The sequence below is a fragment of the Petaurus breviceps genome, unplaced genomic scaffold (genome assembly GCF_028583685.1).
Source record: "Petaurus breviceps papuanus isolate PSGF00001 unplaced genomic scaffold, PetGlider_PUasm1.0 91133, whole genome shotgun sequence".
In the NCBI taxonomy this organism is placed as follows: domain Eukaryota; kingdom Metazoa; phylum Chordata; class Mammalia; order Diprotodontia; family Petauridae; genus Petaurus; species Petaurus breviceps.
In genome coordinates, this window is record NW_027187419.1 from 75,337,890 (window position 1) to 75,364,671 (window position 26,782).

The following is a 26,782-nucleotide window of genomic DNA, read 5'->3' on the forward strand; positions in this document are numbered from 1 at the left end:
TCAATCTGTGTTCTGCATGATTCCACATGTATAACCTATATAAAATTGCTATCCATCTCAGGAAAGGCAAAAAGGAGGGAGAGAATTTGGAATTCATTTTTTAAAAATGAATGTTAAAATTTGTTTTTACATGCAATTGGAAAAAATAAATTATTATTTAAAAAGGAAAAAAGTATCGTTTTTGTGATAATGTAAATAAGCATCACAATTTTCAAAAGGCCAATACATCTTGTCATAGAGTGGTTAAAATAAATACCACAAACTACTCCACGTATATATCAAGTGCCGAATTTTACAATAAAAACACTGACAACATCAGGGAAAATGCAGCCATTATAATTAACCTTCTTACAACAGAAGATGTAATATGAAACAGTAGATATGGTAACAATTTTACTTAGTCTTGTTTTTTTTTACAACATAAAGCAAAGAAATTACTCCATGTCAATTATCTTCCCTGTAACTTTTTAAAGAATAACTTCCATATTTCACAGTTGTACAAACATACAAATGAATTCATTAGTCAAATCTGATTGGCCATTTCTGTGTATGTACACCTGAACATTTTTATAGTTTACTGCTAATTACTTGTGAAGCATTCTCATAAGCTATTCCCACCAAATAAATTCCTTGCTCTGTAAGAGATAACAGTTTCAGCCTTTTTTGAATTGACAAAATTATGGTAATTTCCAAGTATGAAGAAGTGATACACCTGCTTAAGCACCATTGAATCTATGAGTTCAATGTCACAGAAGTGTTCTCTTCTACTTTCTCCAATTCCTAATACCTAATGAACACTCTTCAGAATTTTCTACAGTGCCACATATTCATATGGAAAAAAGAAGTAATTCTGGGTGGTAGAATACTATCTCTCCATATGATATTAGCATAAAATTTGTTTGGCTACTAGCAGCCAGGTTAAGTTTACCAAAATGCATGGAAACCAAATTCTCCAAAGCTTGAACAGAACTTGTCAAAAGAAAGTTTTACTGCTAGGAATTCCAAACATGTTATACTATTACGCATTCAGAAAAATACTGTATCCTTCCCCCCACCCCCAACAGACAAAAAAACAAATTTTATATTACAAAAAACTCCCAGACACTAAAATTTGGTGTATTATTATTTGGATGGTTCTGTGATAGGAGAATTTTACAAACAATAGTAAAGTATAGACTTGCTAAAACGAATGAATTAACCAGAATAGTGAATTCTGAACTTTTTTTTTTTGCTTTTTGGAGGGGGAGGGGGAAGGCAGAGTAATTGGGGTTAAGTGATTTGCCCAAGGTCATAGGGCTAGTAAGTGTTAAGTGTCTGAGGTCGAATTTGAATGCAGGTCCTCCTGACTGCAGGGCTGGTGCTCTATTCAATGCACTACCTAGATGCCCCCTAATTCTGAACTTTTAAATTAACCAACAATAAAATGTTTCAAGCACCAAATGTCAATCATTATGTACTTTCCTCAAGCTTAGCAACTAATGAAGCCTTTAAGTCATGGCCTAGTAAATACCCTTAAAAGTGTGATGCAGCCACTAACACACAGTGTGAGGCCCCAATGTCTATAGGAATGATAGGAGTGCTGGACACCTGGGTTCAAATACTGCCCCTGACATTATTACTGACCATTATTAAGTTGGTTGCTTTATCTTGCAAAAAGGGAATAATAATACTTCCATGACTGACCTCACAGGGCTTTGTGAGGAAAGCATTAAAAAAAAAAACATTAAGTGCTTAATAAATGAAATATTAGTTGTTACTTTACAAGAAGGTACCATGAACTCATTAGAGGCCTATTTAAGAAACTGAACTGAGTAAGGTTGTTAATTTAAGGAAACAAATTAGAACCACCTTGGCAGTTTGGGAGAGAAAAGGGTAAACAGTGAAAATACAAATTTCAATAAGGTAAACAGGGATTTCTGCAAACTGCATTCTATTTTAGAGAACCTGAAAAACAGACTGATGAAAATACAACAAAGTACCTCTACCTATATTCTGCAGTCATACCATCATGATCAATAAATAAATGGGGCATTTGTTCAGAAGACATGGCAAAGAAGCCCAATTTATTAAAGAACTTGGATTTCTAAGTAAACTTTTAAAGAAAGGGAAGGAAGGTACTGGCACTAAGAAAATTAAAGGGCTCAGAAAATGCATGATATTCAAGGAAGATTACCAAATACTGAGAATTAATAGCCCATGTCTTCAAATACCTTTCAAAAAATTCACATAATGGGAAATCTGCTATGGTGCAATTTTCTGTACATTTAAAGCTATTTAAAAATATGAACAGAATTAAGATAGTAAAGGTCAGGTCTCATTAGCACAATTATAAGTTCAATAAATGCCTAAACATACAAATTCTGTTGTTGTAAGCTCTGCTGGGCTCCTTTAACCTCAAAAGTTTTGGGGGTTCTCTTTTAATAAAGATAATTACTTTAAAACACTGGGAGCTATGTTGACAAGCCAAATATATATGATACTATGCAAGACAGACATTAGATGGGACCTAATAATTGTTGCAAATTAATTTTAGGCACTTCTTGAACACAGACTGAGCACTTTCTATCGAAATAGTATACTGAGCATGCAAAAAACACCAAGAAATAAAATTTCAGTACAATGTTATGGGGCTTAATCCACTGATCATGTATGTTGTATGACATATGTCAAGTATGGGTTTTGGACCTGTGATTTAAATAACGTGGAGAATTCCTGGAAATGGAAACTCCCCCTGCCAATGCAGACAGCAACTGTTTTGCTTTCCATAGTTTTAGAATCAGGAATACCTAGATTCAAATACTGACGGTATGACCCTGGGCAATTCATTCAACCCCTCAGGGCCCCAGTCCAATCTCAGAGGCCCACTCTTATCCAGTATGTTTTGCTACCTCTTAATTGCATTTTATTTTGTTCAATTTCTCCTAATCCTTCCTGTTACATTAAAATTTAGTAGAAATAATAATTCTTAGTCAATAGAATCTTTAAATTTTAAAATGTGTCTTTTCTTTTTTTCTTGCCATTAATGCTTTGGGGAACTAGAGTGAAAGGTATTTTATAAACATTTTGGGTTTTTTTTTTGTATGAATTAAATTTTTGTTCATAATATGCAAAAACAGCATTCAAAACTACAGTTCAGAATTCCCTTAAAATATACAACTTCCTCTTGGATCCATTTACATTGTGTTTATTTAATAAAAGACCAGGCATATTACATGGAGACTGTTTTCATGTAAAATGCTTTACTGACTCCAATATTTTTGGGAATTTTTCTTAATTAAACATGAAAAAACCACATGGGAATTTAGATGCATTAGTTTAAAACATCATCTTTGGGCTAAAATTTAACATAAATATAAAGCTCCTTTGAAATGCTTATTTACCAACTCCACTCCTGCCCCTAAGCTGTATAAATAAGTTATCCATCCTTTCATATACAACAATACCTTCCCTGCTGAGACATGGCAAAGGTAATATAGTTCTTATTCTAGCCCAATAAAAAAAGTGCTGAGTTAGTGGAGACTGGCCATTTCCTGTCTATAATATTTGGGATTGCTCATTTCTCTCCTTGTTCTGTGATGAAGGATAGGAAACATCTAAAATTTCATGAGCCAGGAAATCTGCCACCATTTTAACTGCATCCCAATAATTTATTTTCTTTTTCAGCCAAAGAAAGAGATTTTATTAAAAACATGCCATACTGGCTAGGCTTCTAAGGAATCTGAGCATTTGTGACACTTGTATTGGCAAGCAGACCAGATTGAATCTGAGCCCCTGTGACACTTGTATTGACAAGTGGGCCAGAATGAATCTGAGTACTTTCATGGAGGCCAAGATGGATTTTATACACAGAAAGACTGCAGGAGGGATCCAGGGGTGGCCAAGCAGTCTGGGGTGATGGGAGTAGGGGTCCAAGAAGGATCCTGAGGAGGAATCTTGGGAGGATCTTGATGGCTAGGGTGACTAGAGGTCAGGAACCAAGAGAATGTGATTTTGATAGGATCAAGGGTTACCCCAATAATTTAAAGATGATCAGTCTGATTTTGCTCTAGAATCAACAACAGGGCATAGTTCTCAAAATAATGCAGAGAAGAATAAGGAGGATATCTATTTTTAGCTATTTTAATACTGAAGAAAAAAAGCTTACTCAGCTAAATCTCAGATACCAATCTCCTTCATTTTACATATGAGCAAACTCAAGCTCAGAGAGGTTGAGTATCTAAACAAGCCAGCTAAACCAAACTAGAACTAAAACACAGGTCTGTCTCATGAGTCCAGTGAGGTGCTCTTCTACTACACAAGCCTATAGAAAGCTATTCTCTATTTACCAGGGAAGCTAAGAGGCCAGGAGAAAGAAAGTCCCTCTTGCCTTCATAAAATATTTCTATCTCTGCTATACTGATCACAGTTAGACTTTAATGTCATATAGTACTGGGAGTAGAGCAGACAAGTTTTGGAAAGGCAGAAAGCTATTTTCATGAACTATCCTAGAATCTAGATCTCCCCTGTCTCTGCATTCCTTGCCCCATGAAAGTCATACATCTAAAGGGAAGAATTAAAACAGTTAGTTTATCTGCATTGGATTGGAATGATGGTGCTATGGAAGCAAGGTCTAAAAATTTTTTTTATCTAGGAGCCTTCAGACAATGTATTAGGAAATAATTTTCTACTTTATAAATTATATTCAGATTGAAGTTAAAGTTGAATTTTCATTTTCAAAGGATATCTGTATTTTTAGAGATTTCATAAGTATAATTTATCACTGAAAACTAACATCACAGTTACATGTCTTTGCCTAATCCTACCATTACTGAGGTGCAAATGCAATCCTCCTTTCAAAGACAAGTCATAAGTCTCCTAAATTAAGATCGCTTTTCATGAAAAAAAAAAAGCTGCATACAAAACAAAATTAAAAACTGGCCTTTGTTTTGACTCACCTAAGGTAAAAAGAATTATGGATCATCATTACAAATCTCTGTGAACCTTCATTTTTACTGAGAACTAAAATGAACTGCTTCAAACCCAAGAACTATCAAAATAAACTTTAATCTTTATCTGTGAACCTGAAAAATTTTCCTAGTTACAAACTTGAAACTGTGTACAAATATGAAGGCTTTAGCTTGTTTCAGAGGAAAAAAGTTTACTTTCCTAAGTGCAATACATCCTATGTATTCTCATGTTATTTCAACAGCAAACTGCAGAAACTATTCAAACTACAGCTTTAACTGATACATGGTTTTAAAATTTAATTTAAAATATACTTCACTTAAACATTCATGATTTAATCTATATGGATTCCTTCCACTGATGTGGATTACAATTTTTCTTCCAGAGTTTCTGTGGCTGAAAAAAATCTCTCCAAATTATGTTGTACTGGTCCTCAGACAATAAAAATATACTTCATCACTGACTGAAACACAAAGTCTTTCCAACTTGGTAAGACCAAATATATTTAAAATATACTTTTATTTAAATTGTGTATTTAACAATATACAACAAATTTGGAAAAATAAAACATTAGGGAGAGAACATACTGGCATCAATGTGACTTGGAGAAAGCCATTAAAGGGACCTATGTCAGTATCCAAAATAAAAAATAGTCAAAGTAACAACTGGAAGGATACTGAATGTGCTCCCATTTTAAGGAAGTCTCAGCTTTTAACTACAGCTACAATTTCTGAAAATCAGGTCTAAAATACCATCTGCATTAGATAAATAACTATAACTTATTTTTCCTAACAGGTGATTGGGGAAAAAAAGTTTGAGTATCTGGAGTTTGAGAATCAATAAAGCTTAAATCACTAAAGATCTGTAATGGATGAGTCAGCTTCAAAAGCATCCTGTTACATAATTAAAATTTTCATGCTTCCATTTTAAGCTTGAAAATGTATACTGATTATAAAAACATTAAACACAAGGCCCTTAATGTTAAACACTGAAGTGATCTACCAAAACCACGTTTCTGACAGTTAAAATTTTATTATTTTTATAACATATTTTGCTAGTAATGACCTTTAAATCTATAAAATTATTTATATGTACATTTATTTCTCCCTAATAACTTTATTAATTTTGAAAACGCTTACATTAAGGTTTAATGTTATTTCTTGTACAATTTGGATTATACTGTTTGGAAATAGTTGGGATTTTAAAGTTAAGCCAATATAATACAAAGGAATTTTTTAAAATGATAATATTATTAGTTAATATAAAGGCTACTCATGGTTATGTCAGAGGCTTATATTTTGACTTTTAAGAAATTTTTTAAAATATCAATTCAACATTTATAGCACTCAAAGTGGCAATAAAGTATTAGATTATTTTAAGTCACTTACCATGCAAAACCATTTTGAAATCATAAATATTCAGCTGGCTCCTTTATCTTGCAATCTAGTGCTCTCTAGCACTCAAATGAAATCATAATACATGTTCATTACTTTTTCTTGTTGTTATTTAGCAATATAGACGTGGGAATAAGTCACTTAGCTATAAATTTTAAATATTCTCAAAATACTGATGTTTTAAAACTCAAAAAAAAAAAGTGAAAAAAACTTCTTGCCTTCCATAGCAGACCACTACAAACCAATGGCAGAACCTCCACATTTCAGTGATCAGAACAGTATGCATTACTCTCAAAGATGTCAAATTCATTCAACATTTGCCATATAATTTAATGTATATACAGTGATTCTAACTAAAACTCAAAATTTCTGAAGGTCACACCATTTGATAGACATATTTCTTAAAATGTTTTTCTCATAATTGACTCTGAAAATTTACTTCCTAAATTGTATTCTCATAATTTAAAATACAAGATTACTTAAATAGACAATATAAGTTCTTTAAAAAAAAAAAAAAAGAACATTCTGGAAATAAATTAGTGGCAATTGGCAATATTAAATCAACTACTGTATAAGGATTCCACTCCAGTGTACCATATCTTTTTGTATGTGTTTATGATTTACTCTGACCCCCTCCCACTCCCAACTTTCTAAATTTAGAAATTTTCAGCCTTTTTCTTTTTTTAAAGAAGCAGTGCAAAAGATTTCTGGGTAGGTGAATACAATACAGAGAACATAAAGGACAAAGTAAAAGTGACATGTCAACATCTATGTACTGGTTTCATTCTAGGTATAAGTATAGGTTAGGTATATTATTTACCCTTCTCTAGTATATAAATCAAAGCCATTAACCTAAAATTGAAGTGTATACACAATACATATACAAACTAATGTAAAATATCTTTCTCATATGTAACATTACATTTAAAAAATAGTGGAAATTGAATACTTGTGCCATTGATTTGTTTTTTTTTGACTTAATCAAACAAAAAGACAACATTCAACTTAGGGAGGGTTATACTGATAATAAAGCTCTTGTAGTTAAAAGATGTCTTCCTCTCCCTTTATACTTACCACAGACTACACAATGTCCTGAGAGGATTCATCATGACAGAAATGTCAATCACAGCTTTAAGACCTAACTTCAGAAGAAACTAATATGAAAGCAAACTGTAGATCGTAGGACTCCATCTTTCTTTTCAAAGAAGTGGTCTTAATTTGTTTCTTATAGAAAAAATTTGTCAGTTTATTATAAATATATCTAACCCATTAATTTTTGCAGCTTTCAGGTTAATTATAGTCCAGCACTTCATTTATGCAAAGTCTACAAATAGAGGTCAGTAGAGATCATCTAATCTTAAGTCGTGACATCATCCATTCAAGTCCTTGGCACAATCTATAAATAAAGAAAATAAAATTATTTAGTTAATATTTCACATTTTAAAAGAATATACAAATGGTAATCATAGCTCACATTTATAAGAGGCTTTATAAGAAACACAGTGGGACAGAGCACTGGATTTGTAGAGAACCTGAATTCAAAATCCAGTTCTCCTAATTAATAATTTGCATTCCTGGGTAAGTCACTTAACCTCTGGGCTTCATTTCCCTCATTTATAAAATGACTAGATGATCTCTATGGTCCTTTCCAATTGATCCAAATCTATAATCCTTTTACAAAGGCTTTACATATATTAACTGAAGCATACAACAACCTTGAAACAGGTATTTTACGGGTGAGGAAGCCTGGGGTTTAAAAGGTTTACGTGACTTGCCTTTGGCACCACTCTATTGAAAAATTCTGATATGTTTTCTTTGACTGTTTTTTTTGGTTAATCTTGTTCACCCCCCTTTGAGCCTTCTTTTTTGTTTTGTTTTTGCCTTTTGGAGGGCAATTGGGGTTAAGTAATTTGCCCAAGGTTACACGGCTAGTTTTTTTGTGTGGGTGTTAAGTGTCTGAGGCCGGAACCGAACTCAGGTCCTCCTGACTCCAGGGCCGGCGCTTTACTCACTACGCCACCTAGCTGCCCCTCCTTTGAGCCTTCTTTAAGGCTCAGACTTATCTGGACTTCTATTCCCTGTTCTATCCATATTCTCTCTCATTTTTCTGACTTCAACTATCACCGCTTTCTATATATACCTTGGTACAACTATACTAAATCTATACCTTCAGGCATGACTTCCTGCCATACTTGAGTACTAGTCCTAAGCCTTTTATTTCTAAATACTTCCTGTACATTTGTATGTGGATGTACTAACATGTTATGAAACTCAACATGTCTAAGAATGAACTCATTATCTTCTCCCTAAAAAATATTCTAATACAAAAGCCTCAAGTTTCTGTCAAAAGGACTACATCCTTCTATTCTGCTAGGCTTGCAACTGTAGAATCAACTTTCACTCATTTTGCTCCTTTGTTCTCCATATCCAGTCATCAATTGGTACTAATTTCTGCCTTCAGAGAGCTTCTTCAATCTTTTCCTTCTTTAAAATTTTTTTTTTACATCTTCCCTCAGAATTTATTTATTTTTAGTTTTCAACAGTGATTTCCACAAGATTTGGTGTTTCAAATTTTCTTCCCATCTCTCCCCTACTCCTCACCCCAAGATGGCAAGCATACTGATCACCCCCTCCCCCAGTCTGCCCTCTCTTCTATCGCCCCCATTACCACCCTTTACCCTCTTCCCTCTTACTTTCTCATAGGGCAGGATGGATTTCTATAGCATCCTGCCTTGTATATCTTATTTCCCAATTGCATATAAAAACAATTTTTTAACATTTGTGTTTAAAACTTTGAGTTCCAGATTCTCTACCTTCTTCCCTCCTCCCCCCCATTGAGAAGACAAGCAATTCAATATAGGCTATACATGTGTAGTTATGTAAAGCATTTCCATAGTAGTCATATTGTGAAAGACTAACTATATTTCCCTCCACCCTATCCTGACCCCCCACTTGTTCTATTTTCTACTTTGACTCTGTCCCTTTTCAAAAGTGTTTACTTCTATCCCTTCCTCTCTTATCCCCTTCCCACCTATTTTCCTGTAGGGTAAGATACCCAACTGAGTGTGTATGTTATTCCCTTCTTGAGCCAAATCCAATGAGTAAGGTTGACACATTCCCTTTCACCTCCTTGCTCTTTCCCTCTACTGTAACTGCTATCTCTTACCTCTTTTTATGTGATATAATTTATCCTATTCTATCTCTCCCTTTCTCTTTCTCCTAATATATTACTCTCTCATCCCTTAATTTTAATTTTTAGGTATCATCCCTTCATATTCAACTCACTCTGTGCCCTCTGTCTATACACATACATACACATACACACACACACACACTCCCTTTAACTATCCTAATACTGAGAAAAGTCTCATGAGTTACAAATATCATCTTTCCATATAGGAATGTAAATGGCTCAACTTTAATATGTTTCTTGTAACTTTTCTTTTCTGTTTACCATTTTATGCTTCTCTTGATTCTTATACTTGAAAGTCAAATTTTCTGCTCAGCTCTGGTATTTTCATCAAGAATGCTTGAAAGTCCTCTATTTCATTGAATAGCCATTTTTTTCTCCTGAAGCATTATACTCAGTTTTGCTGGATAGTTGATTCTTGGTTTTAATTCTAGCTCCTCTGACGTCTGGAATATCATATTCCAAGCCCTCTGATCCCTCAATATAGAAGTTGCTAGATTTTGTATTATCCTGATTTTGTTTCCACAATACTCAAATTGTTTCTTCCTGACAGCTTATAAGATTTTCTCCTTGACCTGGGAACTCTGGAATTTGGCTATAATATTCCTAGGAGTTTTCTTTTTGAGATCTTTTTCAAGAGGCAATTGGTGAATTCTTTAAATTTTGAGTTCTATTTTACTCTCTGATTCTAGTATATCAGGGCAGTTTTCCTTGATAATTTCTTGAAAGATGATGTCTAGTATCTTTATTTTGATCATGGTTTTCAGGTAGTCCAATAACTTTTAAATGATCTCTCCTGGATCTATTTTCCAGGTCAGTTGTTTTTCTGAGGAGATATTTCACATTGTCTTCTATTTTTTCATTCTTTTGGAATTTTTTTTTGGACCTCCTTTTCCATTTGGCCAATTTTTTTATTTTTTAAGGCAGTTTTCTCCTCACTGACTTTTTGGACGTCTTCTGCCATGATTTTCTTGCATCACTCTCATTTCTCTTCCCAATTTTTCCTCTACTTCTCTTACTTGATTTTCAAAATCCTTTTGAGCTCCTCCATGGCCTGAGACCAATTCATATTTTTCTTGGAGGTTTTTGATGCAGGAGTTTTGGCTTTGTTGTCTTCTTCTGGTTGTATGATTTGTTCTTCTTTGTCACCAAAGAAAGATTCTATAGTCCAATTTTTTCCCCTCTCTTTGCTCATTTCCCAACCAATTACTTGACTTTTGAGCTCTTTGCCAAAGTAGGGCTCCGCTTCCAGAGTAGAGTACTCCGTCATAAATTTCTGGGGTTTTGTGCGGCTGTTGTCAGAACTACTTCTGGACACCTGTAAATTTTCAGTTTTTCTAAGGTGATAAGATCAAAGGAGAGGTGTTTACTCCTCTCCTGGTCCGTGGTCTGGTCTATGAGTGACTAAAAGCACCCTTTTCTGCCTCAGAACTATGAGGAGGGCTCCCTCTCCACAGCTGCCACAAGCTCTGTCACTCCAACGCTCCTCCTCACCCCAGGACCGCCACCCAAACTGCAACCCAGATCCAAGCAGGGCAAAGCAAGAGAATCCTGCCTCAGTGCCAGCAAAGATGTGGATTTGAATCTCAGCAATACACTGAGTGCTGCTTTTTAAAACCTGTAACTGGGTGGGGGTTGATAAAGCTGTCAGCTTGTGCCAGTTCTCACAATCTGCAAAAGATCAGACCCTGGTAATGGATCTGAGACCTTGTCTTGGCCTTAAGCATAGTCCCTGGGCACTGGGATATTCAATATGACATGCTTCTGGTCAAACTCTATCCCATATATCCAGAGACCTCTCTGTCTCCCTATGTTAACTTAGGCTGAAAAATGACTGTGACTTTTCCTTGGATATCCTAATCAGGACTCAGTCTAATGTATTTCCTAGTTCTGTTTGGAGTAGTCTTCAGGGGGACCACTCTGTATTCCTTCCTGCTACTCTTGCTGTCTTCTAATCAGAACATTGTATACTTCAGCCCTAATTGATCTTGCAGTTCTCTCAACTCCTATTGCACTTATAGCCTAAACCACAATATTTAGTATTGAATTATACTATATTTGTATTTTACACATTTTAGCTGGTGCAGGAGAAAGAAAATAGGAATTGAAGTCAGGAGACTTTAGTTTAATCTTGGATCTGCTAGTTATTACTCAGGTGATACTAATTCAACTATTTGTGCCTCAGCTTCTTCATCTCTTTCCTTATCTTCTTTCCTCATAAAATAAAGGCATTAGATAAGATGACCTCCATTTCAAGCTCTATGATCCTTTGGTTCTTGAAAAGCAGGAACCCTATTTTATACTTTCTTGTTATCCTCTACAATGTTTAGCACATTAAAGATCTTAAATAAATGTGTTGATTTCAAAAAGAAAAACATGTGAATGTAAAGAAGATGAAAAGAATATAATATTAGGGGTGGCCAGGTAGCACAGCGAGTAAGAGCACCGGCCCCAGTGTCGGGATGACCTGGGGATTGAATCTGGGCTCAGATACTTAGCCACACCCAGAAATAACTGGCCATGTAACCTTGAGCAAGTTACTTAACCCCAATTGCTTTAAAAAAAATATATATATATAATATTAACCAAAAGAAAGCATTCTTACCCCTCACCAGTGAGAGCACAGCATGCCTGGATATGCCACTGGTGATCTTTAATTGAAGTTAGCTTCAAAAACTGGGAAATTTCAGCTACAGTCATGCATTCTTTAACATCTTGTTTGTTAGCAAAAATCAGCAATCCGGCTTTTCTTAGATCCTATAAAAGCAAATTAAAATTACTTGTTTCTGAGGTTCCCAAATCACTTAATTCAAACATTTAAAGGTTTAACATAGCTAAGGTAAATTATGGTTTAAAAAAAAAATCAAACCTTGAATGTTTACATTTTCAAAAATAATGAACAAGTTTAAATTTATTTTATTTTTAAAAACTTTTTTTTTTCTGTTGGGTAGGAGGTGGACAGGAACAGAGGAAACATAAGGGGTTTCTAACTGAAGTCAGTTTGAAGATATAATAGAGATAACCCTCATAGAGCTCCATAAGCAGAAAGTAGAACACAAGACCAATAGAGAATTCAAAATAGAATGACTCCCCAAGTATCTATTACTAAGTTAAACAAAAGCCTAATATTCCCCTGCTTATCTTTTTTTTCTTCTGTAAAATTTCCAACATGATAGAAATCTATCACCAATAATTAGGTTCTGGATCCTAAAATCTCCATGTTCATTCTGCATCAACTTCTAACAGCACTCCTCCAAAAATGACAACTGAATAAAATATAAGCTCGTTATTATATTATCAGTTAATTTATACATGTCAGAAAAAAAGAGTTTCCTTACATGTTTCATGGTACCAAATGCTATCTACAATCATGTTTTTCCTTTCATTTTATCATTTGTACATCAGTATCTACTGTAAAAGAGGTCAGACTGATAATAACCTAAATCTAGTCCTGGTTCAGTCACCAGAACTCACTTTGTAGACTTGGGCAAGTCACTAAGTTCTGTCAGAGTTTCTAGTTTTAGTTTCCTAACAGGATTGTTATACAGATACAATGACATAAGAGAAATATTTAGTGCTTTAAAATGTGATCTTATCAATATGGGCATTCCTCCCACTGTTATATATTGCAACCCAGTTAAGCCTCAGTAGATGGCCTTCAAGACCTTCTGTGGCTAAAAAGTTCATTATGTGCTAGCCAACCACTCTGATTATGAATCTCTTTGAGACTACTCTATTTCATCACAGATTTTATGCCAAAAATTTCTGCACAAAAGCAGGGTGCAACCATTATGCAAAGATTAAAAATCTGTACCAAGGTTACTTAAAAATAATTTATTACTAAACTGTATCACTGGCAGACAAACTGTACAGCTGAGCTGGTGCAGGAAGATGCAAGTCTTACCATATCACATGACTTACTCATGGCAGTTTCAGCCCACTCCACCTGCACCTATGGCTCTTCATTGGATTTAGTGACAATACTGTTGGTATTACAGCATTCTAAACAAACCATGGCTTTTGGAAATATACTGACAATGCATGTGCGCTGAGAATTCTAGGCTTGTGGCTCACAATGTGCAAGAGATAAATGTGTATTCATATGCCACTGGTGAATACACTGCTGTTCTGTTTACCTTTTAAGTGGCGTGACAAACAGAATTATACCATGCGACAATTATGAAAAGTTATAAACCAATTTTTGGAGCAAAAAATAGGATGCAATGATTATGCAGTGAAATATATGTAATTAGGCTGTACCTTGGATGACAGACTAGGGTCCACACTTGAAGTCTAGCTAGTAGGCACTGCTAGAACTAATGAGGGGTCAGAAGCCTTAATGGAGAGAAACATATGAGAACACTCTCCGAAAACAGGAAGAAATTCTATATGAATCCAAGATCCTTGTTTTCCTATTGGTATTGATATTACCCAAGATCTTTTTTTATGTCTTGACTTGCTCTTAATTTGTCTGTTTAACTCAATACAAAGACAGAAACACAAAGACATAGCACTCAATAATTATCTTTTGTTCAATGAATGGTATGTACTGTTTCAAACCCCCTCTCCCAAATCTACATTTGTAGTCAAGTTGATGTTCCTGGAACAATATTTTCATCCTATCATTATTCTGCTCAAAAAGCATCAATGTCTCTCCATGGACAAAAGGATAAAGGTAAAAATTGTATTGTAAGCCTGGCATTATAGGGTACTCCATAATCTGGTCCCAAATTTACTTCTCCACCTTACCTGCCAACATTTCCCTGTAAGAACCCTTGGCTTTAATAAAAATGGCCTCCTTCCTCATGGTTCACAAGACATCTTATATTCTTACAGCTTCAATGCTTTTTTTCTATACCATTGCCCCAAGTTCTTCTCTACCAATTGCAAATTCTATTGACTCCTTGGCTCAAATCTTTTTTCAAAATGAAGCCTTCTCATACCATTCTAATTCAAAGATGTATTCTTCCTTTGAACTTCCTCTGAACATATGACTTATATAGCAGTTAACCATGTGCTTCCTTGTGTCATTCTTCTATGATTTTCTTGTATAATTAACTTTTCTTTTTCTTTCTAATTTGACTTGAATAAAGACTTTATATGTCATTCTTATCAAGTTTATGGGAGACATAAAGCTCAGAACTGTTAATATTCTGGATCATGTAATCAGGACCCAAAAGGATCAGAAGCCACATTAATAGGACAAATGAAACAAGGTAAAATTTAATTGAAATAAAGTTCTTTATTTAGGTTTAAGAAATCAACGTTATAAGTATAACATAAGGGATATATGGTTTGAGGAGAATTCATGTGAAAAAGGCCTGAGAAATGCAATTGGTTATAAAACACCAACATGGGTGAAAATTTTAAAATATTAAAAAAAAAAGGAATAACTTTTTGCTACTGTGTTGATTAGACTTGTGATTTCATCAGTGTAGATTGCTACTGGTAAGGAACTTCTTTTATCTATATACGCTGGCATCCTCCCTGCAATTCAAGAGCGTAAGAGAGTTGTCTGGGGAACTGAGAGGTTAAGGAACTTGTCCAGGGTCATATGGTCAATACATGTCAGAAGCAGAACAAGAACCCAGGTTTTCCTAACTTGGAGGCCAGCTCTTTATCTACTAGTGCTCTGTGCTACTGCTCAGAAAATAACTAAATGTTACCTATTCATTATTAATGATATAGCCAAGCAGATAACACTCTTGATTCTGAATACACCTATAGTTTTTCCTGATCCAGACTGGGAAAAGGCTGGGATCATCAAGGACCCATTAATTCATCAAATAGAATTACTTTTCATTGGATCCAATTACTGCAACCTGACAAGTTTCAGTAACTTTACCAGTACATTAATGTTTCCTATAACAATTAAGTGTGCCAGGGCTCACATATTAAGAACACAAACTTTCCTTTTCCGGGCAAATACCTATGATGAGGATTTAGAAATGTATGCTATCTGTTCTTATGTTATATGTACCTGTCATTTTTGGTAATAAAACTAGAATGCTGTTTTGACAACTAATGCGAGGGTTCGATGCCACTGAAACTGCAAAAATGCAAGAATAAATATATTTCTTTTGTAAAAAAAACCTCCTGAAAATACCAATTTTTAAGCTGATTTCCTATATCTCCACAGGACACAAGTTCTGCTTTACAGCATTTGATGAAAAACAAGTTTATCTTAAGTGTTGTAGCAATACCTCTTTTTCGTATAGTTGCTGGGACTGTGGCCTTATACAATGGCAAAATCAACTAGGAAAATGAATGACAACAAAGGCAGAAAATCCTTTGTTTATCAAAACTTTTCAAAACCACAAAAGAACTTCTGATACTTCTTTGAATCAACAGGTAAACATTAATTGCATGATATAATTTTGGTCATATTTAAGCAAGGCTTATCATATCACTGTAATGCATTTATAGATTACCACAAAACACACAAACAACTGTGCTAATTATGCTACTTTAGCATAAAATGTTATTAATGAGAAAAAACTAGCTGTATTGCAATTCTCAGATAGTGTTATAATACAAAATATATTAGAGCAAGGATGTTCATTATCTGTCATACAATTCAGTAAGTTACAAGATAAACAATAATGACATTTTACAAGACCATGTATGAAACATTTAAAAAACTTTCTACTCTGATATTCATTCACTCTATAGGATCCAACCATTAATTTGAGAAGGGTCTTTTAGCACAATCTGTAGGAGGTATATAGAGTTATAATACAAAGAGCACTATAAGATCTAGTAAAGGCTTGAAAGGCTTAAGAAATTAGAAATCATTGTTAGCATAGTTAAAGAAAAGTGGAATGAAATCATTGGTATTTGTTTCTTTTTTTTTTATCATCAAGAAAACTTGACAATGAAGAGTATTATGAAATCTGTAAGCAAGAGTATTAGGTAGTGACTGCAAAACTAATAATTTGTTAAAATACCTAAACATAAGGATTAGAGCAAATAAGAAAAATCCTGTTTTCTACTCAGTCTATTTGGCTTGACTCTTTTACTTCAATTTGGTAACTGATTAATAACATCACATTTTACCAAGTTAAATTTGAATGCTACAAAAACCTTCTCTTAATATAAATACCTAAGTAATCAGGAGAGGAAGACCAATAGCCAGGCTTCCCACACAACATTATGAAAATATACTATTTGGCTGCTTATCTAATAATTATATTAGTAACGAATTTAAATAACAGAGTAAAGGAAAGATAATTTTTCTTTAATATTTTTATAACTTAGGTTTTCCAAATTCAGGGCATCTGAAAATAATCTCAGAAACAGGGAGAACAATGTTTTTTTTATTTTGCCTCTTTCAAAATAAACACTTTTGTTTAAAGCAGTGATTTTTATTTTTGGAGGTATAGTCAGTTTTTGAAAGTAGTTAACTTCAAATGGCAAAAGAAACAGTTAAAAGTGAATATTAAATAGTTTCTAATTGGTAAAAATAAGGTTATTATATGAAGTCAAGATCATATTTCAAAGGAAGCTCTATGTATAAAGTGAAAGCAACTATAATTTCTCAACAGACAGAATACACATTTACTATACTCTAGATTACAGATTAAGCAAAATCTATACAGAGTAAAGTATGTCCCAGAGTTTCATCTATAAAAGCAAACTTCTAGAAATCAATTCAGTTTGATCATTAAGAATATTTATTATGAGGTTTTCAACTAAGTTGAATTGCAAAGAACTTTTGAAAAAAGTTAGCAGTGCTTCTTTGCCTTTTTTAATAGAATAAAGCTCTTAAAACTGTCTAAATTCTCATTGTTATACATAACTATAATCTTATCTTCAATTGATCTAGTATTATCCATGCATACTTTGGTAAGGCATTATGTTGATCACTGGGGATACAAAGACAAAAATGAAAACATTTGCCTAGAGGAGCCTACATCTTAGCTGCAGAAATACAATGTGAACATAGATAAAAGCAAAAAGATTTCAAGAAGAAGATAATGGTAACAACTGAATGCAGGAAAAGGTATTTCAGGAAAGGCCTCCTACAGAAAGGTCACACCTGAAACAACTTTGAAAGAAATTTGTAAAGAACATGTCTCAAATTTAAATTTTCTTACAAGTCTATATTCCTGAACAATATTTTGCACAGAGACAAAAATATTATAATCAAACACTAATTAAAAATAGGAAACTACAAGAATTTTTCTTAAGGTGAAACACCCTATCTCCTATTTTTCTTACTCTATTTTTCTGACACTTTTCCTACTTCTTGGTCTCTCCATCACCCTATCTTTGTCCCCTTCTTCACTCACACTGGCCTTTCCTTCAACCCAGGCCTTTCTTCTGGCTTCAGACTATTTTCCTCCCTCCATTGTTACTTCACTTGTGATGGATGTCTTGTTTTTTCTCATTCTATCTTTTTTTGTCCTTCTGGGGAAATGGCTCTATCTCTCTGTTGACATCCAAAAGAAGAAGGCAATACAGAAACACATCTTTTCTTGTTCCCACAGGATAGTAACTGATGGCAGAATGCTGCTAAAAAAGCAAAATATACCATGAAAATAGGATTATACAGAATATTTTATAGTTTGCACTATGTCATGGTTACTGTATGAGTGTATAGTTGTGGGACAATATATTAGAATGATCTTGTATTTTAGATATATTTTAAAATGTGTTACATTTTAATATCAGCTAAGCGAGGGAAAAATATCTGTACCTATGTATGGACTAACATACATATACTAATATTTCAACAACATTCAAAAATTTTGTAGATAAAGTATATTGATTCTTGCCTTACCATCACTAATTTCAATCTCAATTATATTTTCTTTCAAAGACTTGGCCTGTATTGTAAAGGTCCATGTTTATGTGCTGTCACTTAAATGCTACATCCTATGAATCTGCATCAAAGTAGGAAAAAGCATTTTTGTGCCTGATAAATGGAATAAAGCCTTTTGCAAGATTTCATATTTTGAAGGTTTCATATTTCTTTACAAAAAAGTTGCCCTTTTAATTTCTTTTATACCACTAGTTCATGTTCTAACAAATTTATTTACTTCTATTATAAAATGTTTTCAGTATTTTTCCTCTCTAACATAAAATAATTCAAAGGTCATTATGGCTTAATTAAGATCTTCTTTTGCAGTAAGAAATCTATAAAATGTATTACCAAATCTCATTTTTTTTAACCAAATGTGACACTTAGCTGGCTGTGTTTTTTTCTCTTATATCTGCTAAAGTTTTGGGTTTTTTTTTCCAGAAATATTGGGGGTTTTTTGTTTTTCTTTTTTGCTTTTTTGGAGGGCAATTGGGATTAAGTGACTTGCCCAAAGTCACATGGCTAGTAAGTGTGTCAAGTGTCTGAGGCCAGATTTGAACTCAGGTCCTTCTGACTCCAGGGCCAGTGTTCTACTCACTATGCCACCTAGATGCCCCCTGAAATATTGTTAATTGGATCACCATCAAATAAGGATTGCTTTGGATTATATAAATGAAACATCATTGAAGAATGATATCTTCACTTTGGATAATTTTCTTTATATATTATTATTTTTTGTATTTTATATTTTTATACCATAGTATGCTTTTCAGTTAACATATTCTTGAAAAAAATTCCTTATATGTATTTAGGGTGTTTTTTTTTAATTTTTTAATCTTTCATGAAATATAACAAGGCACAGCCTTTTGGAGTCAGATAAGAAAGGTACCATTGCTAGAGTAATGCAGCAAGAAAGTGGCCCTCTATTGTTCACCTGGTATTTCCTAAGCTGAAAATAGAGTAAGTAGGTATATCAAAGGAAGGCCTTACAATACCACGTGTATATCTTCATTACTTTTCCTTGACACAGCCAGCAGAAAAATCAGGGCCATGTTCGGGGGCAAGAAAAGAGAATACTGGTCACAAGAAAGTGAAATTCTTCAATGATACCAGATGAGTTTGAGATCCCTTTCCCCAATGACCTCACTCCAAAAATTGCCTACCTAGGGACCACCACCTGATTTTCAAGGTCAAGGCATATTTCAGTATATTTCCCCAGTGAATCCTGAATCCCATCAACATGTATCCTATCAGGATTTTTCCCTTTCCCAACAGTATACCTTAAGGTAAGGGTGGGGAATCTGTGGCTTTGTGGTCACATGTAGCCTTCTAGGTCTTTAGGTGCAGCCTTTTGACTGAGTCTACATTTCATAGAAGGAATCCTTTTATTAAGCAGATTCGTTCCCTTTAGTTTGGATTCAATCAAAGGGCCAAAACTTAGGACCTAGAGGCCACATGTGGTCTAGATGTTGAGGGTTCCCCACCCCTGCCCTAAGGATATCTGGACCTTGTCAGTGGTCTTATCAATGTACCCCAAAGTCCATCAGGCTTTGCATCCACCCTACTGATGAACTTATGTGAGCTGTCTTATCCGATAAGAATATGAATTTTTGGAGAGCTGGGGCTGCCATCACTTTCTATTGGTAATCCCAGAGTTTAGCATAGTGTTTAGCACAAAGTAAATACTTGATAAAAAGGCAGTTAGGTGGTGAACTGGAGAGTCCCAGGCCTGGGGTCAGGAAGATCTGAGTTCAAATCCCTGGAAAAGTCACAACCCCATTTGCCTCAGTTTCATCATATGGAAAATGAGCTGGAGAAGGAAATAGCAAACCACTTCAGTGTCTTTGCCAAGAAAACCTCAAAAAGGGTCATGAAGAGTCAGACAGGACAGAAACAAGTCAACAACAACCAAGTCAATAACAATCTACTTCCCAAACTTCCTATTCTCTGCCTTCTATAAACCAGATTATGTACCAAACACTTGGGTTAAGTACAATAGAACACCACCCCCCTCCCACATTTTTTCTGTTGCTCGTCACAGTTCCACTTCCAATTTGGGAAACAGAAAAGAGTAAACATCATGGCTGGCCAGCATAGTAAGAGGGAGTTTTCTTTCTGAACTTCATTCAAAGGAGAACCCAACATCAACACAGAAAAGTAGAAGGAACAAAAATCAAGGAACAAAATAAACAAATATTTTAAAAGAAATATTACTTACTTCATGTGCTAACATTTTATAGAGTTCTTCTCTAGTTACAGAAATCCTCTCTCGGTCTGTACTGTCCACAACAACAATGACAAACTGAAATAATTTTAAAATAAAATCATCAGTAATCACATAGTGAAACCTTTAAAACTCATATAATACATTGTAGTTAGAGTACTGGATTTTCAAGTGAGGAGAAACTGAATGTGAATCCTGCTTCAGACACTTACAAACTCACATTATGATCTCTCTGTCTCAGTTTCAGTTTCCTCAGCTGTAAGACAGAGATAAAGCAACTACCACAGCAGTGATGATCAAATGGATAATAACTTATCTAATGAATTTTGCAAACCTTAAAACATTAGGTAACTACTGTCAAGTATTGCAGTAAAATACTATAAAAGTGTCAGGGTGCTTATGTGGAGGGAATCCTCACCCTAAGAATTCTCTACACCAATGAAATCCTAGGTCTGGACTGAAAAAAACAAGTGCAAAGAGTGGCTGATGAACAAACCACATCTCTACTATGCACTGATGCAATGATTGTTAAAGAATCACTCTGTATCTATATAAAAACACACACTTTCTCCTTACTTGGCACTTCTGATACTTGCCAAGATAATACTTCTTGAATGGAAATATAAGAGTGGGACTAGAAGATTTGATAAAAAGCCTGGCAGAAATCATACTATAACTTCTTAGTTTTACAAGCTCAGGAAAACTAAAAGAAATTAGATCATAGCAGATTTAACTCATTTGGTTCATGGTGGTACTAATCACATATTAAGTTTAATGAAACTGCCTAAATTAAAATTATTTTTAGAATGTTTTTTTGTTTGGTTTTGTTTTGTTATAGTCATAAAAAAAGATCTAAAGCTAAGGAAGCCTCTCCTATGCTAATAAAATAGTACATCAGTACTCTACTTCTTTTCTTCTCTTGCTTAATAGATGACTAGTGATTTTACTCCTGAAAGAACATTCTTTCCCATTACACTTTAACCAAAGCCATCAACCTCATTGCTGTTAATATGACATGTGAAAGGCTATCTAAAATATTAGAAAGGTGTGTTCTACATGGATTTCCTTTCCTTTGCTCTAAAAATGTGATCTAAATTTGGGGCAAAGATGAGGGTTAGCATAAAGAAACAGAAAAGAGCAAATAGGTACCATTAACACAGGCTTCTTGTGCTTATAGGCTTATATTTCATCAGTTCATCATACTCTTTGGTATTCAAAAGAATGCCAATTTCTCAATTCATCTCTGAGGTTTTACACCACTGCATTCTTATAGGCCAATGGTCTAGAAATAGCTTTCAGGAGGTAGGATCATGAGCATCATCATAACTGACATTTGTTTAGCAGTTTAAGGTTTGAAAAACACTTTACATATGCCATCTTATTTAAAGCTCACAACAACCCCATAAAGGCTAGAGATATCACCAGCTTCATTTTCTAAATGAAGAAACTAAATAATTTACATTAAGTAAAAGTCAGGATTCAGACCCAAGTCTTCCTTACTTAAAACCCAGTACCACTCTATTCATTATACCCCCACTGCTTCATAATACTTCATCTTATAGTCATATTAATCCCTTTTGACTACAACTTGGTATAATTAACATATTCACCTCACAACAACCCTATGTGAAGGACATAGTCTGGTTGTTATTACCATAATTTTATAGCTGAACGAGTTCAAGTGACTCGGCCAGGGACACAGAGCTAGATGAGTGGCAGAGTCACAATCCAGGGTCAGAGCTCTTTCTACTTGACAATATAAATAAGAATATTCCACTAAATTGAGAACAGTCCAATTATAATATTAACTAAATAAAAATAAAGCACTGTAAATGGCACCTACAGTTGATGCTAATATAAAGATACAGATAGAGAGATAGGCACAAGCATATATCTATGTACAGAGAAAGAGAGATAGAAAACAGAGATTTTATTAACTAGAACCCTAAAATAATAAGAAATTTATTGCATTATACTTTAAGGAAAAAGAGGCAAATGATAAGCTGACAAGATGAAGGCAGGAGATTTAGACAAAATTGCAACTTTTTGGATATCTGCACATTGAAGTCAATCTCCTAAACCTTCAATTTCTACATTACTATATACATTCAGAATTAATGTTCAAAATGGAACTCAAAATCAAAGATGCAATTAAAGTTCATGATAATGTATTTACTAAAGCAGGAAATGAATTCATTTTACAAAAATTTTCAACGGAAATTAAAATTTTAAAAGTTTTTCTGTTAAATTTCAGATAATTAACCATCATGTTCTATCTCCCCAAGCATCTGGTTAATATTAAGTTTTACTGTATAGTGAAGCATTACCTCGGTGTTAGTATAGTAAGTATTCCACGAAGAACGAAGAGATTCTTGGCCTCCAATATCCCACATTAGGAAACGTGTATTATTAACTACTATTTCTTCTACATTACTTCCTATAGTAGGAGATGTGTGTACAACTTCATTCATAGAACTGGGGGGAAAATCAATCCATCACAACATAATTAGAAAGTACTGCTGACTGATTCTCCCAATTTTTCTACTAAGCAATAAAATCTGACAATATTATGAGTTTCCCTACATATTTTATATCACCAAATCCCACCAATCACAAAGTAAACTACAAGTATAAGAGAAAGTGGTTCTAATCATGAAAAAAACTGTTTCTAGAGAACTTTATATAACTCATTTATTTACTAGGAATTCTGTGATCAGAGAACTGTGTGATTTATTATTTTTCTACTTTTCACAGGTAAAAATGATGACATATGGAAAACTAAATGGCTTGCCTGATATAAGGATTAATGGCAGAGCTGGAAATTAAAACTTGAACTTGACTTGATTCCCTACTTAGAAGTCCAGCCTGCCTCCCTATAGGACAACTTAAATTTCAGGAGTAATTAAGTTTTTGCTTTCCTTAATTATAAATCACCCAAACAAGGAACATAATCAGTCACAATTAAAATTTCTTTTAAAAAAATTAATACTTACAATTGGTAAAGAATGGTGGTTTTCCCTGCATTATCCAGACCAACAATGATAACTTTGTGCTCTGAAATAAAGATAATACTGGTAAAATAGATAGATAAAGAGTTCAAAATAACAAAGAGTGGAGTCCATATATATATATATACATATATATTATATAGCTCTCTATCTTTACACTGCTGGAATTCAGGGGTATTATATGACAAACAGGGCTGACTTGAAACAAATTATCAAGTTAGTACAAGTTCATTTTCAGGCCCCTGTTGAGAAAGTAGGTACATAATAAATTTTTCTGGAATTAAATATCTTTTGTTTATTCTAGTCATCAAATTCCAGTTCTATCAGGAATATAAGACATTCAGAGGGCTTGGGGTAGAAGGAGTCTTAGAAATTATCTAGCTAGTCCAGGGGTGAAGAACCTCAAGGCCACACCTGGCCCTCTAGGTCCTTAAGGGAGGCCCTTTGACTGAATCCAAACTTCACAGAACCAATCCCCTTAATAAAAGGATTTGTTCTGTAAAAGCTGGTCTCAGTCAAAAGGCCATATCTGAGGATCTAGAAGGTCACAGGTTTCCCAACCTTGATCTGGTCCAACCCACCATTTTAAAAATGAAGAAACAGACCCAGTGACTCTTCCAAGAACATAAACATTAAGTATAGGTCTAAAACTTGAACCCAAGCACTCTGACTCAAATTATTATACTTTTTCCACTACAAAGGAGTAGTACTCTCTCATATGACTAGATAACATTGGGGGAACTTTACTACAGTAAACAATGGAAGACATCTGTATTATTTAAGTGAACTTAAAGTTTAATATATGGTCAAAAGCACAAAACACCCAATAAGCTAATTTGGTTTTGACTGCATTAATAGATACAGAATGTTTTGTGTGACTTTTACAGTAGATCTGAAGCAATTCCAAAGAAGGAATTTTTAAAATATGTTGAGTAATGGTGGTATCTCTACAAAAAGTGCTTAGCCTCCCAGGCTGATAAGGAATGAAAATGAAGGCCAGTGGAATTTAAAAAGCAGGTAGGAATGTTATCATCTTGAAAATAGATGTTGAAGTCCCAGAAGATTAAAGTAGGACAGAGTAAGGAATGAAAAAAAAATTAGTTGGGTGCTGAAATTATCTAGAAGTAGATCCTAGAAGTATGTGTTTGGGACAAGCAGGATGGCAGGGAGGAGGAGGAGGAGAGCAGTTACTAGTAAATGACAACAGTGATGATTAGGAGATCGTGATACAAACACTTGATAAAACTGTGTTCCTTCAGATGCGAGATACCCAACTATATGAGCTTTACTTCTAGACCATATTAATGTTGGGTCAGCTATAGTGACACTAAATATACAACTTTACAGACTATGATCTGGTTTATTTTTTTAAAGACTATCAGCAGTAATTCCTAAGTCCATTCATCTTTTTCTAAGCTCCTTTTATTCTCAGTTTCTCCAACTCTTCATCAATTTGCTTTTAAGGCAGGCCTGTACAACATACAGCCCACAGGACATTTTGGCAGGCTGCAAGTTGTGCAGGCCAACTTTAAGGAATATTTCCCTAAGTCATGGTTCCTCTACCCATGTAAACAAATGAATGTGAAAACAACAAAAGGGAATTTAGGAAGCTGAAAATGAGACTGAGAAATTCAAATCAAAACTAAAACCTTCCTCAATTTGGTCTCAACTTAATTTTTCTGGCTGCATTTCCTACTCTTCTCCTTCATGAACTGTCTGTTCCAACAACACTAATTATTCACCATCCTTACAAACACACCACGGATCTTCCACTCGTGTAGTACCTTTGCTCATACCATACTTTCATAGATCAAGACAGTCCATTCAACTTGTGGGCTACCTTGAATATTATCAAGATTTTCTTAATAATGTGAAAAAAAAATTGCCTTCCTATGCCCTCTCCCCTTTCCACCATGCACCTTAGATTTGGGGAGAGCATATTTCAAAAGGTTTAAGAAAGAATGGACTAAAATTCTTCTGGGGATGTCAATCAAAGAGGGATAGGATGCTCTCAAGAAATTCTGATAGCACTAACAAAAATGTTTCTTATGAAAAGAGGAAAGAACAGACTAAAGAGAATGAAGAAGCATGTAAAGGGTAAGGACAAAGAAGTGAAGATGAAATCAAAAGCGGCACTGATCTGTAAGAATGTCAGGAATATTAAAACCAGAGGCTTAGGATAAATACTAAGGAAAAGAGAAAGGATTTAACAAAAACCACTTGAGAACAAGAGAAAGAGCAGGGAAGCAGATAAACTAAATCCCAGGGTGCTGAAAGAATATGAAGATAGGCTTGCTAAACCACTATCTATGGTTTCCTAACCAACATACTAAACTAATCAAATGCTGTGATGATGTCCTAAGTATACATCAAGACATCCTAGTTTTTCTTCTTTCTACACATCAAAATTTCTCCCTCAGATATATTCATTACCAGCTTCTAAGAATCCCTATACCAAATTCCCACTCTGTATCTGGATCTAAAAACTCAAATACTTAGATGATAAGGTTGAAGTACAGAATCTGAATTTTCATGAAGAGGCTTCAGATATAAGAATACATACTAGCTTTTGCCTAGGAATAAAGGTGATCTAATGAACACTACAAAGATTTCTATGCTCCTTCAAAACTCAGCTCAAATGCTACATATAAGGCCTTTCCTGAAGACTCCCAGCTAAAAGGGTGTCTCCCCAGCCATCACTAAGAAATTACCTTGTAATTATTTTTTATACATTTTGTATTTACTTATATATGCACATGTTGCTTCTCCTGATAGAATGTAAGCTCCTTTAGGACAAGGAGTTATTTGGCTTATCTTCAGTGCCTAGAACAATATCTGGCACATAGAGGGAGTTTAAGATGTTTGTTGATTGACTGGAGGCTTTTGAGAGATTTAAACTGAAAATGGTAAAGAGAACGCTAACTACATTCATTCACTAAGTCAGATATAAATTACATAGGAAGATTGATACCAATGAAGAAACCATACAACATAAAGTTGACATATACCAGGATGAGGAACAGTAACAATATTTGTGACTTCAGATGCCTAGATGCCAACTATCAGTAATGTAAGGGAGTAGAGATTTTAATGTAAGCAGACAAATTAGATATGAATTCAATTATAATAGTTTTGTGACCATTTGAAAAAGAAAGTAGCTCAAGTCTTTTGAAGTGGATTGTCTTCACGATGTTATTTGTATTTGTTATAAGGGGGAAC

At 34.3% G+C, this 26,782-nt stretch overlaps 1 protein-coding gene across 5 annotated transcripts in view; it reads right to left on the reverse strand.

The window, feature by feature from the left end:
* Positions 1 to 320: 320 nt before the first annotated feature.
* ARL5A (ARF like GTPase 5A) overlaps positions 321 to 26,782 on the reverse strand; it is a 32,293-nt gene continuing 5,831 nt past the window's right edge. For 2 of the 5 annotated variants that reach the window (XM_069080832.1, XM_069080835.1), the window contains exons 2-6: positions 23,549 to 23,609; positions 22,883 to 23,030; positions 20,550 to 20,633; positions 12,134 to 12,285; positions 321 to 7,734 (exon numbers count right to left, since the gene is read on the reverse strand). In XM_069080832.1, the coding sequence (XP_068936933.1) occupies positions 7,686 to 7,734; positions 12,134 to 12,285; positions 20,550 to 20,633; positions 22,883 to 23,030; positions 23,549 to 23,609 (494 nt within the window). In that variant the 3' untranslated portion in view covers positions 321 to 7,685. Of the gene's footprint in view, positions 7,735 to 12,133; positions 12,286 to 14,750; positions 18,043 to 20,549; positions 20,634 to 22,882; positions 23,031 to 23,548; positions 23,610 to 26,782 lie in introns of those variants that run through there. The other 3 variants (XR_011166858.1, XM_069080834.1, XM_069080833.1) reach the window with 3 other exon arrangements.